The sequence below is a fragment of the Giraffa tippelskirchi genome, chromosome 1 (assembly GCF_054371585.1).
Source record: "Giraffa tippelskirchi isolate mGirTip1 chromosome 1, T2T-mGirTip1v1.2.pri, whole genome shotgun sequence".
NCBI classification, from domain to species: domain Eukaryota; kingdom Metazoa; phylum Chordata; class Mammalia; order Artiodactyla; family Giraffidae; genus Giraffa; species Giraffa tippelskirchi.
In genome coordinates this window covers 199,357,840-199,370,396 of record NC_137275.1, presented here as the reverse complement: position 1 = coordinate 199,370,396, position 12,557 = coordinate 199,357,840, and the positions used below count along the sequence as shown (strand labels likewise).

The window sequence follows — 12,557 nt, the reverse complement described above, 5'->3', positions numbered from 1 at the left end:
TATTAAAGTTTGGTGTTCACAAATGTAGTTAGTTGCTTCTGGTTCCAGGAACAAAGATCAGTAATTCTCTAAAAAACAGGGCTTCGCCAAAATCAGTTCAGGTTTGTGAAATTTTAATCTCTTCATTCATAGGTATCATACATTGGATTTATCTAAAGCATTGTTTCTCCAGGTGTGGTCTGTGAACTTTTTGTTACCAGCTTGTGATGAGTACAGGGATAGAGAGTAAGATTTTACAGACTTTTTAGTGATTTAATAGAGTATGTCTGTGTCTGTGGAATCTAATAATAGGAGAATTTAGACTTGTATTTACGTGTTTTTTCCTTTCATTTTTCTAATAATTCAGTTTTATTTACAAAAATAAGATTATTGCATAATCATTGGTATGTAATAGCACAATATTACTGAATTTCACAAAAGTATCAGCCTTTGACAAATTTAAAAATCTGCACCTCACCACATTTTACTGTTCTAAAGAACTTTCGAAAGTAAATTTAGAAAGTAAAGAAATTGAAAGTAAGCAAATCAAAGTGAATAAAACTGGATAATATTTTGACAGAAATTATAGTATAGTCTTTTATCTTTGCCAGTGCAAGAGCACAGAACAACTACAACTGTTAACAAAGTGTTGCTAACAAGGAACTGTGTGAGAATAACATTCATTCATAGTTAATTACTTCTTATATGCTTCATAGTAATATTTAATTAGATTTAACTTAACTTACACATAACTCTTCAACCACTGAATTTTAAAATGTATGTATACATATATATATAATCTCTTAATGAATTATATATTTTTCTGCCTGTCTAAATAAAAAAACAGTATAAAATATAGTTCAACGTTTTTTAAAAACCTTTGATCATAGTTATGAAGAGCATCTGCATTTCCTCTTTGGTATTACCTATCATACTCCTTGCTTCTTAGTTGACTTTTTTTTTTTTGTCTCTGTTCTTTATCTTCTTGAGAGGTAACATTGCAGAGCTGCTAATAGCTTGGCTGTAGACCTCAAGACAGATGAGAGTTTGACTCTCAGTTCTGCAACTAATATCTCTGTGGTTCTTCACAAATACAAGACTTGGTTTCTTAGTCTATAAATGGGAATGGTAGTAATATCATCCTAATGAAGTATGAGGATTAAGTAACATCCTGCATATGAAACATTTGGTGCCTGAGCCCTAGCTAACATTTGCTAAACATTCATGTCTTTTCCTTTTTAAATCCATGTATAACTTAGACACAATTAAAAACTCCAGACACAATTAAAAACTCCATGGCTCTTATATGTACAGCACACAGTAAACTTCTACATTTGTATATGTCAGTACCATCCTTTCAAGATACAGAACATTGTCAGTCCCCATAAAGATTCTCTTTTATCCCCTTTCCAAAAATGTTTCTTATTTTTGAACTTTGTATAAATGAAATCATAGAGTATACATTTTTGGAGAACTGGGATCTCATTTTTAAAATATATATTGTCTGTGAGGTTTATCCTTGTGGTGGCAGGTGTTAGTGGTTTGTCTTATTTTTACTGCTTTTGTAGCCTTCCATTCTATGAATATACCACATTTTGTCGATTTTCCTTTTGATGGATACTTCAATTATTTGTAGTTTTTGGCTATTATGAGTATAATCTGCTATGAAAATTGTTATTTTTTTAAACTAGTATTTGACATTGTTTTGCTGTTTCTAAGCAGTATTCCTTTATTGATTCTCATCTGCTTTTCCAAGTTTGTTAAATGATCTATGACAAGCTTTCACCCCACAAAGGCTTATATCCAGATTGATAGCTGCTATTATGCCATTTTGAAGAAGTCTAATTGCTTGGGTGAGAGGAAGGAGATGTGGGTGTGTTTAAAGTTGGAAGTGTTAATGAAATAAACATGAGTGAATAAAGAAAGAGCCTTGTCTATTCCGATAATATGGCAGAACTTTATCCAAGCTCAGATCAAAGCTAGATTAGAGCAGGACTTGGCCCACAGGAGGTTATTCAAAATTATGCATTGAATAAATGCTCAGATTGTCACAAAAACTGAATCAACATGCCTTTAACTTGATTGGAAAAGAATTATCGGTAAGTTAACAATCATAGCTAACTGAGGAGAAATGGTGAAAAACATTGGGACATGATTTGAGAGTTCATTGTCTTTCTGCTGATAATTTTGATTTTGATTTAGACTAAACTTCACTTTCCTACCTTAGCTTCTCTATCTTAAAAACATTCCTTATTCCATAAAACAGTTATTTGTACAGAACATTATTTGTGTGATCATGTAAGTCAGTAGTTCTTAAACTCCTGGAGGACCCAGCCCCACCCCTAGAACTCTGACTCACAGGTCTGGGGTAGAGGTTGAAAATTAAATTTCTAACAAGTGAGGTTGATGTTGCTGCTCCTTGCCCAGGGAGCACGCTCTGAGAACTAGAGCTGCAGGTCATTCTGTTTTTCCCCTTCCTGAATATTACCAGTAAGCTGTTGGTAAAGATCATTTTCTTGGTCACATTTAAACCTTTTCTAGCTTCTGGAGGATCAGCTTTTAAATTCAGAAGCTTATAGAACACAAATGGCATGTTGTAAGGCCTTGTGTCCAGTCCTCAAGAAGGCTAACGTATACTGCAATAATTCTAACGAATTCAGACAGGAGTGTCTAAAGCTGTCTTAGCTAAAAAGGATACCCTTTTCTTTAATGTTAGTACAGTAGTCTGTATTCTTAAAGTTTGTACAAAAATTAAACATCTTAAATGTACAGTTTGATTTTTCAGGTAAGTAAATTACTGTGTGAAAACCCAACCAAGGCAGGCAATTAATTATAGCTCCAGTAGCAACGTGGTTCTACATAAGGACCAAATAAGTACCATTCCAGTTAGGCATAATTGTTTGGCATACCTAGAATGATCATAATTAATTTTTATCTTGCTTAATTCTTAAAATTTTCAGTTTGTAATGAAATGACTCAAGAGAGACAAAAGGGAGAAGCACGTGGAAATGGAGGAGTACCTTATTTTTCTGGACAAAATCTTAACTGATAGTGAGACTTGTGTCACTAATCTTGTAGTAAGATTACTGATAGGTGCTGATGTAGTATTGAGTGGGGCTGTCTACCTAACCATTTAAGCACTTTTCCCAAGTGTAGAGTGACTCTGGTAACAGTAGTTGACTCATTAGTTTCTGTGGTTTTATTGGTACTCTTATCCTTTAAGAACCAGAAAGAAATTACCCAGTTAAATTGTTAAAAGTCATAAAAGCATAATGAGAGAAGCAAAATACTTTTTAGCTTGCACCTATCAAATACTATCTTGACCTCCAAATTTTTTTGCTACGTGGGTATAGATACGCACACACACAACATGTATGTACAGAATCAAAAAGCAGTCTTTCCTGCTAACAATTTGATACGGTATTTGAAGGACAAATTCAAATGTCTTATCTTTTTGAGAGGAAGAGTACATACTATTGAGAAGTTGAACTCAAAAAGGAACTTTTGAAGCTGAACTATTAAAGTCAAGAACAGTCTAGAGAGATCATCTGAAATTTAGAATGTGGTCGTTATTGATCCACATCTATAAAACAGTATCTACTGGAATAGGTAGAAGGTACAATGAAATGTGTAACAGTGACTTATCCTTTATTTAAAAACCAAAAGGCAAGAATTCTGTTGTTTTTTTTTCTTTTGAGACTGATCCTGAATATGTGTTTGATTTTCAATCAACTTTGTCTTGAGATAAGTGTACAGCAGAAAATTAAGTAAACTGAGCTATGTATTTCGATACTTTTGGAATTTCAGAGATGCTGCCTATGGAAGTTGCAATTTCTTCATTACACTTCTTGACTGTTTTTATGCAGTAAAGAAGGTAAGTGACTCGTAGAATGAGCCTAGTGTTGTGCTGGAGAACTTGAATGCAGTGCAAGGAAGACAGGCCTTCTCCAAAGACCTGAGATGTGTATGATGTCAGAGGTGTCCCATTTCCCTGCCAACATTAGAATGACACTAAACTAGAAAACAGATTATTCTGAATCTGAGTGCTTCTCTGTGTCAGTTGGGGGGAAAGCCACTTGAACACAGGGGATGTTAAAAACAATTATGTAATTAGATTCTAAATTCAGAATTGGTTTTGAATGCGTTGTGATGTCAAAGAAAAACAGGAAGTAAATAGATTACTGGTTTCTAAATTCCCTTTGATTTATGTATTTTATGAGTCTGATTGCCACCAATTCTGTTTACAACAGATATTTCTATAACACACTGTCAAACGCTTTGTTTTTGTATCTTCAAGCATTCAATTTCTAGTTCAACAGAAGTATTTGAATAGCCCGTTAGTTTGTTACTAGGCTTTATATAAAAAACTAAGTAGGTCATTACTGCTTCCTCAAAGCTATTTGAAAATAATTCCTGTGTTTTATAACAAGGGCTACTTGCTGTCTTTGACTCCAAGGGATAGCTTCCTATCACAGTCTAAATGAATAGAGTCCCCTGGAATCAGGTGATACAGCAGACCCTGGTTGTAACACTCACTCCCTCCAGTATAGTTCTTGAATATCAGGACAGTGCAAGAAACTAGAATTGTTAATCAGTAGTCCTTGGATCAAATAAGCTTTCAGCAACATCTAAAGTTTTGTGTGACTTGTATTTTCAGAGGCAGAAGAAACCCAAGTTTACTGTCTTGTATGATAAAAATATGGTGGCTTTCTGAGAATTTTGACAGAAATTTTATGTGTTAAGCTGAGAGACCTAGTTAGTGTACAGATTCAGAGGATAATTAGTATACCTTTTGTCCTATAATAAGGCAGTGAGGATGTACCTTAATATTGGAGATTTGAGTCCAGCGACTGTGGTGTAAGGAGTTGATGGAGGTTGCCACACACTCTGAGATAGTTCCATGAGGCCTCAATTTAGGCACTTAATGGGGAGAGGAGGTGATCAGGAGATGGAAGGACAGTAGGTATAAATGAGCCCTCCCAGTTACAGTTACAGTCCTTGCCAGGTGGACCCTAAGAAGTTGCTAATGCAGGCAGGCATACTTGTCCTTGATCCTAGGATCCTAGGGCTCCCACCACCTTATAGTAACTTACACTTATTCTACTTACTTTGCTTAGCATACTCTTTTTACTGCAACGCAGAGTGAGGCTACAGAAAGGAAAATTCATGTATTTTTTCCTTATTGAAAAAAAATTTTTCCCTCAAAAAATTTGAATTTTAGTGTTTATCTCAGGACTGTCTTTAGTATAGGAAATACTGATCTTTTAATTCAAGACTGTTCAGAAGAATTTGAAAGTGAAGATATGTATAAAGTGTGAGATTTGTTTGATATAAACTAACCCATGGTTTCTTCCCTTTGTTATTATTTGTTTAGCAACCATTGGGTTATGTATTATATTTGAAGCCTGAATGGTGTTCATCTAATAAACTAGTAGGATTACTTTGAAGGCTTGATAATTTAGATCTTGCATGGATAGGATGACTAATGAAGGAAAATGAAAAAAAATCTCATTAAAATATATATTGTTGTAACTGATTTTTCTGATGATGGAAGCATTTAAAAGACATAGTCCACCGCCTTTGAAAGCTATTCCGTGGAACATAATCTAAATACAATGCTTTTCAAGGGTGCTTTCTGATACTTACTATTAAGAATTTGGATTGAAAATTGTTTCCTTATTTGTATCTTTATTCTTAAAAGCTTTCCTTTGGATTTTAGGCAATGCAATATGGCTTCCTTAATTTCAACTCATTTAACCTGGATGAATATGAATACTATGAAGTAAGTTTTCAAGGATATTGTTTTTAACTTTTTTATATATGTTTTACTTCCAGAAATAATATTCTTATTTTTTGAAAAAAAATTGAACAATTTAGATGTCACTTCAATTCAGTTGCTCAGTTGTGTCCAACTCTTTGCGACCCCATGAACCGCAGCACGCCAGGCCTTCCTGTCCATCATCAACTCCCGGAGTCTACCCAAACCAATGTCCATTGAGTCAGTGATGCCATCCAACCATCTCATCCTCTCTCATCCCCTTCTCCTCCTGCCCTCAATCTTTCCCAGCATCAGGGTCTTTTCAAATGAGTCAGCTCTTCGCATCAGGTGACCAAAGTAATGGAGTTTCAGCTTGAACATCAGTCCTTCCAATGAACACCCAGGACTGATCTCCTTTAGGATGGACTGGTTGGATCTCCTTGCAGTCCAAGGGACACTCAAGAGTATTCTCCAACACCACAGTTCAAAAGCATCAATTCTTCGGCGCTTAGCTTTCTTTATAGTCCAACTCTCACATCCATACATGACCACTGGAAAAACCATAGCCTTGACTAGACGGACCTTTGTGGACAAAGTAATGTCTCTGCTTTTTAATATGCTATCTAGGTTGGTCATAACTTTCCTTCCAAGGAGTAAGCATCTTTTAATTTCATGGCTGCAGTCACCATCTGCAGTGATTTTGGAGCCCAGAAAAATAAAGTCAGCCACTGTTTCCCCATCTATTTACCATGAAATGATGGAACCGGATGCCATGATCTTGGTTTTCTGAATGTTGAGCTTTAAGCCAACTTTTTCACTTCATCAAGTGCTCCTTTCACTTTCCTCTTTCACTTCATCAAGAGGCTGTTTAGTTCTTTTTCACTTTCTGACATAGGGGTGGTGTCATCTGCATATCTGAGGTTATTGATATTTCTCCCAGCAATCTTGATTCCAGCTTGTGCTTCTTCCAGCCCAGCCTTTCTCGTGATGTACTCTGCAGAGAAGTTAAATAAGCAGGGTGACAATATACAGCCTTGACGTACTCCTTTTCCTATTTGGAACCAGTCTGTTGCTCCATGTCCAGTTCTAACTGTTGTTTCCTGACCTGCATACAGGTTTCTCAAGAGGCAGATCAGGTGGCCTGGTATTCCCATCTCTTTCAGAATTTTCCACAGTTTGTTGTGATCCACACAGTCAAAGGCTTTGGCATAGTCAATAAAACAGAAATAGATGTTTTTCTGGAACTCTCTTGAGAAGTTCTCAAGAGAATGCTTGAGAATGCTTTTAAGTTCTCTTGTATATAGAGTTAAAGTCATCTTTCTCTTACTCCTGTTTCTGCGGTCCTAGTTCTTATTGATTTTTTGCACTTGTTACATCCTTTTGGGGTGAGTGAGTGTGCTCCTAGGCATTTTTCTTTAATTTTTGGTTAAAAATATTTTGTAAGTATTGATGACTTTTATAGAGTGAATTAAATGAGATAATGTTTATGAAATCCTTAGCATAGAATCTGATGAAATGAATAGCCAGTATACATCTAATTACCTCTGGAAAACACGTATTTTTGTCAGAACCTTTTGTTTATATGAAGTCAAGACATTTTTGGATGCAAATTACAAAAAGTAAACACAAATGGCTTAAATAAAATGGGGAAATTTATTGGCTTACATAAACAAAATGTCCAGGAGCAAGTGTAACTTCATGCATACCAGTCAGGTATTCAAACACTTGCCAGAAATTGAGCTGAAACCAGTTTTGTTCCAAGGCCAGTTCTCCCAGTTCTTATTTATAAGCAGCAACTATATAGAATTTTCCTGGGTAAAATAACCTCTTAAGTATATTACTTAGGTATAGTTTGAATAGCAGCAGCAGTCAGCTCTATTTTCCAGAGGCTGACTATTGTAGCCAAAAAAACAAAAGCTATTAAATGAAAGTTATTAGGACCAGAAGTTAACTAACTATAGTGTCCATTGGATAAAGATGGCTGCCAACAGCTTTTATTTACCCTCTTGATTTACTTAGCTTACTGGAAAAGAATGTTCATAGCTCCAGCAGAAGACTCACCAGTTCCTCTCATTGGCTTGGCTTAGATCATGTCTCTGCCCCTGAACCAAGCTGTGATTTTGGTGAGGGTAGTGGATGAGTGGATGTAGAATACTTTGGTCATCCCAGGAGCTGAAATTGGGTCAGCCCTATCAAATCATATAGACCAAAAAGAAGGCTGGTGCACAAAGATCCTTTATGTTTTTTTAAGGTAGTGTATTTTTTTTTAAAGAATGAGTAATTTGATTCTCCCATTCTGCCCTCCAAGTAGATAATGAGTAAGATGTTACGCTAAATGTCTTTTTCAGCCAAGAATACCGTGGAATCTTGGTTTGTTTTTATTTTTTTTCTATCCTGCTGTAGTTATCTTGAGCAGACAATCTCACTAATAATGGAGTGATTCCACAGACAACACTCTATTCAGACAACACTCTATTCTTAAATCCTCAGATAACTATTCTTTCACAATTTCTAAAGTAGCTATTATTTTAAACTCCTAGGTATAATTGAACTACTTTATTGATGAATTGGGTTAATAAGTACTACTGATCATTATTGTGATGTACCAAAGATGTAAAAGCATATTGTGTAATTCGTTAGGCCAACTCTGCCTTTATTTCTCTGTAATAGCTATACATTTATAAAGTACAATATACATTTTCCATCTTAATTACTGAATATAGTTGAATTATTAACACCATTTTTTGTACTTCCCCTTGTGAAAATTGAGCGACTTTCACTTTATCAAAATTAAACATTTAAAATGAAATATACTTTCTCTTTTTAGATAAGCAAAACTAATAAAAACACCAGTTAGTGTTCCCTCGGTGTTACTTGTTTTTTACTAAGGAGTAATTATAAGTGCTAATTAGCTTCCTTCTCACCAGTGCAGAAATTTCAGCATTGCGGTAGAGTCGTAGGGTCACTGACAAATGTCATTTACTTAGAGAGAAATTGCATTGAGACACGGGGAACTATTAAATAGCTACAGACCATAATGGTAGCTTTGTTTAGTATCTATGAAAGTGAAAGTAAAAGTCACTCAGTCATGTCCGACTCTGTGAGTCCATGGAGTTCTCCAGGCCACTGGAGTGGGTAGCCATTCCCCTCTTCAGGGGATCTTCCCAACCCAGGGATCAAACACAGGTCTGCTGCATTGCAGGCTGATTCTTTACCAGCTGAGCCACCAGGGAAGCCCTTAGTCTCTGTATTTAGAAATTTTGGATTGGTGGTTTTCATTGATTCCATGATGCCCATTTTTTCCTGTTTTAACTTTTCTGAATTCAGGATGCATCTTACAGTATATGATGCCTGTGATTCAATGAAATCTAATCACACGTTTCTCATTTTAAAACTCTGGTTTTACTTCAAAGTCAGAACATCTGGCAGTGCTTGTCCTCATTCTTACTTACGTCTTTTAGCCTGAAATGAACATAGGCTCATCAGTTCCCTTGACTTATAACTAAGTCAGGTAAATCAGTTTTGGGTTACTTGCCTGACCTATAGATCTTAAGGCAACTCTTGATTTTTTTTCTTGCCTGTTCTTAGATACCAGACAAAAACATACTCCAATTGTAAAGCTGGTTGAACTTGTCTTTATGTTCTCTCCTTCCCCACTATCAACTGTCTCCTACTTGCTGCTTAAGTCTTTTTGTAGCCATCTCTATTGTTACTAAATTTGAACTGTATCTTAGAATAATTGTGTAATTCAATCCAAAAGACTTAGTAACAGGAAGTAAAGTGTTTTAAATTTCAGTTTAGATGTGATCTCAGTATTCTTGTGATTTTAATTTTTCTGGTGAATTTTAGTAAAAAATTTTCATTGATTTCTCTGATTAAATAGGCAGCAAAACGATGGAAAGGTGCCTCTGTAGAAATAAAAAGTAAATATTGAGAAACCAAGACCCTAAATTGATTTTTTTTCTTCTTTATTTAAGAAGTCAAGATTGCTCACATTGGAAGCCAGTTAGTAATTCAGGAAAACAGGGAAGTTTCCATATCCCTCATGATGAAAAATTTGGTTTTCTTACTGATTAGCAGCAACTACATAAGAATTTACTTGGATAAAATAATCAAAGTATTTAGGCCTAGTCTGGATAGCAGCAGCAGTCAGCTGTATTTTCCAGAGTCTGACTATTGTAGGAAAAAAAAAATGCTGTTAAGGGAAGGTTATTAGGACCAGAAGTTAACTAACTGTAGCTGTCTCTTGGTATCCATGGGGGATTGGTCCCAGGACCAACTGTTGGTGTCAGAATCTACAGATGTTCAAATCTCATAGTCAGCCTTCCAAATCCACAGATGTAAAACCCACAGATATTGAGGGCTAACTGTATTCCCTGGGAGTATTCATAGCAGGATAAATTTTAGTTTCCTGTCTCATGGTCATTTGTAAACAGCTTTTGTGCTAAAGGAAATGGATTTGAAGTCCTTAAGATACTCACTATTGAAAGGGACATGGAGAGGAGATTAAATATAAAAATGAATTGTGCTGATCTTCCCTTTGCAGAAAGCAGAAAATGGAGATTTAAATTGGATAATACCAGACCGATTTCTTGCCTTCTGTGGACCTCATTCAAGAACCAGACTTGAAAGTGGTATGCAAAAATATGAGACCAGTATAGATTTGTTACTAAAAGTATCCATCCGGTATTTTCTCTTAAAAGAGGCCAAAGCTCTGCTCTCTTAATTAAGTGTACTTGAACATTTTATCTCATCATTCTGCCTGGATTTTAATTTTTAAATTTCTTTTTTCATAGTTATAATCAAATTGGTATTCAATCCCCAGTCCAGGTACTGTTTCTATGCAGTTACAAGTGATACTGTTATCCATTGTTTCCTTTCTGCATTTTACAACATCTGGTGAATTTCTTTATGTAGGTTACCATCAGCATTCTCCTGAGGCTTATATTCCCTATTTTAAGAATCACAACGTTACTACAGTTATTCGTCTGAATAAAAGGATGTATGATGCCAAACGCTTTACAAATGCTGGTTTCGATCACTATGATCTTTTCTTTGCGGATGGCAGCACCCCTACTGATGCCATCGTTAAAGAATTTCTGGATATTTGTGAAAATGCAGAGGGTGCCATTGCAGTACACTGTAAAGGTACGTTTCTAGTGTTGGTTAAAGAGTGGTGGACATGTATATATGTGTGTATAGAAACATACCTACTCGTTTAGATTATATGCAAGACACGTGAAGATGCCTTTGTTTTAAAGAGTGCTTTTTTTTTCCTTTTGTGGTTTGCTTTCTTTCTTAAAACTACTTTATTGAGGTATTGGCATTAAAAAGCTGTACCCATAAAGAATGCCTTTATTTATTTATTTTGGCTGCTCTAGGTCTTTGTTGCAGTGGGCAGGCTTCTCTCTATAGTTGTGGCGTGTGGGTTCTCTAGTTGTGTGTGGGCTCTCTAGTTGTGGTGTGCAGGCTATGGAGCTCACAGGCCTGGTAGTTGTGGCTTGTGGGCTTAGTTGCCCTGTGACATGTGGGATCTTAGTTCTCCAACCAGGGATCAAACCCACATACCCTGCCTTGGAAGGTGGATTCTTAACCACTGGACGACCAGGGAAGTCCCAAAGAATGCTTTTAAATCCCCAATTTCATATGGAAAGTATAATTAAGTTGTATTCATGGATAAACCTACAAAGGCTTATCACATTCATTTATTCATTAAATGTCTATTCAGTGCCTACTTTGGTAGGTTCTGGCATATGTCAGTTAGCAGAGCAAACTCCAAGAGCTTATCTTTTAGACTTTGTTTTCTAACAAGTTGCTAGATTTTCAGTAACTAGAGCAGTGCCTGGTACTTAATAAGTATTTGTTGAACGAGTGTGTAGATATACTAGGATTTATTAAACTTTTCTCCTTTGGTTATTCAACTAAGAAGATAAGGAATATATTTTTGTTAAGAAAAATACAACATTGGGGAAAAGAAAAACTAAACAGCAAACCCTGAAGCATATAAGAAATCTAATTACTGGAGTTCCCACATTATCAGATTCAAATTTTTGGTTTTCACTAAAAATTCAGTTTTCACCTAAAAACCTCAAGGACTGCCAAGAAACATGAAAGGATAGCTCATTCAAAGGAAAAAATGAATCAACGGAAACTGTCCCAAAGAAAGACCAGAGGGTGAACTTATTAGACAGAGGTGTTAAAACAACTGTATTTTTTTGTTGTTGTTGCCACATGGCATGGGAGTATCCCTGATCAGGGATTGAAGCTATGCCCCCTGCAGTGGAAGCGTGGAGTCTTAACCAGTAGACTGCCAGAGAACTCCTAAAACAACTGTCTTAAAGATGCTCAAAGAGCTAAAAGAAAATGTGCACAAAGTCAAGAAAACAATGTATGAATCAAATTAAAATATCAACAGGAGATACAAAGCATTAAAAGGAAAAAGGAAATTCTGGAACTGAAATGAAAAATTTACTGATGAGATTCACAAGCAGACGTAAGCAGGCAGAAGGAAGAATCAGCAGACTTAAAGATAGAATAATTGAAATGATCAGGTCTGAGGAACAAAAAGAAAAAAGGCTGAAATGGGAACCAAGCCTAAGGGAACTCTGATACACCATGAAGTAAGCCAGTTTATGGATTTTGGGGATCCCAAAGGTACAAGGAAAAGAAGCAGGGAGATTATTTGAGGAATTAATGGTTGAGAACTTCCCAAATGTGATTAAAGACATGAATGTAAACATCAGAGAGCCCAACAAACTCCAAGCATGAAAAACTCAGACCTACATCAAGATGCAGTCAATCAGTCAGTTAATCTAAAGCC

At 35.8% G+C, this 12,557-nt stretch overlaps 1 protein-coding gene across 21 annotated transcripts in view; it reads left to right on the top strand.

The window, feature by feature from the left end:
• The window catches only part of CDC14B (cell division cycle 14B), a 123,821-nt gene that overhangs the window by 79,127 nt on the left and 32,137 nt on the right, over positions 1 to 12,557 (top strand). For all 21 annotated transcript variants that reach the window (XR_014063005.1, XM_081523304.1, XM_081523405.1 and 18 more), the window contains exons 6-9: positions 3,787 to 3,853; positions 5,699 to 5,761; positions 10,284 to 10,371; positions 10,655 to 10,885. Coding sequence is in view for 20 of the 21 variants with exons in the window: in XM_081523304.1 (XP_081379430.1) it covers positions 3,787 to 3,853; positions 5,699 to 5,761; positions 10,284 to 10,371; positions 10,655 to 10,885 (449 nt within the window). In the remaining variant the exon portion in view is untranslated. The remainder of the gene's footprint in view (positions 1 to 3,786; positions 3,854 to 5,698; positions 5,762 to 10,283; positions 10,372 to 10,654; positions 10,886 to 12,557) is intronic.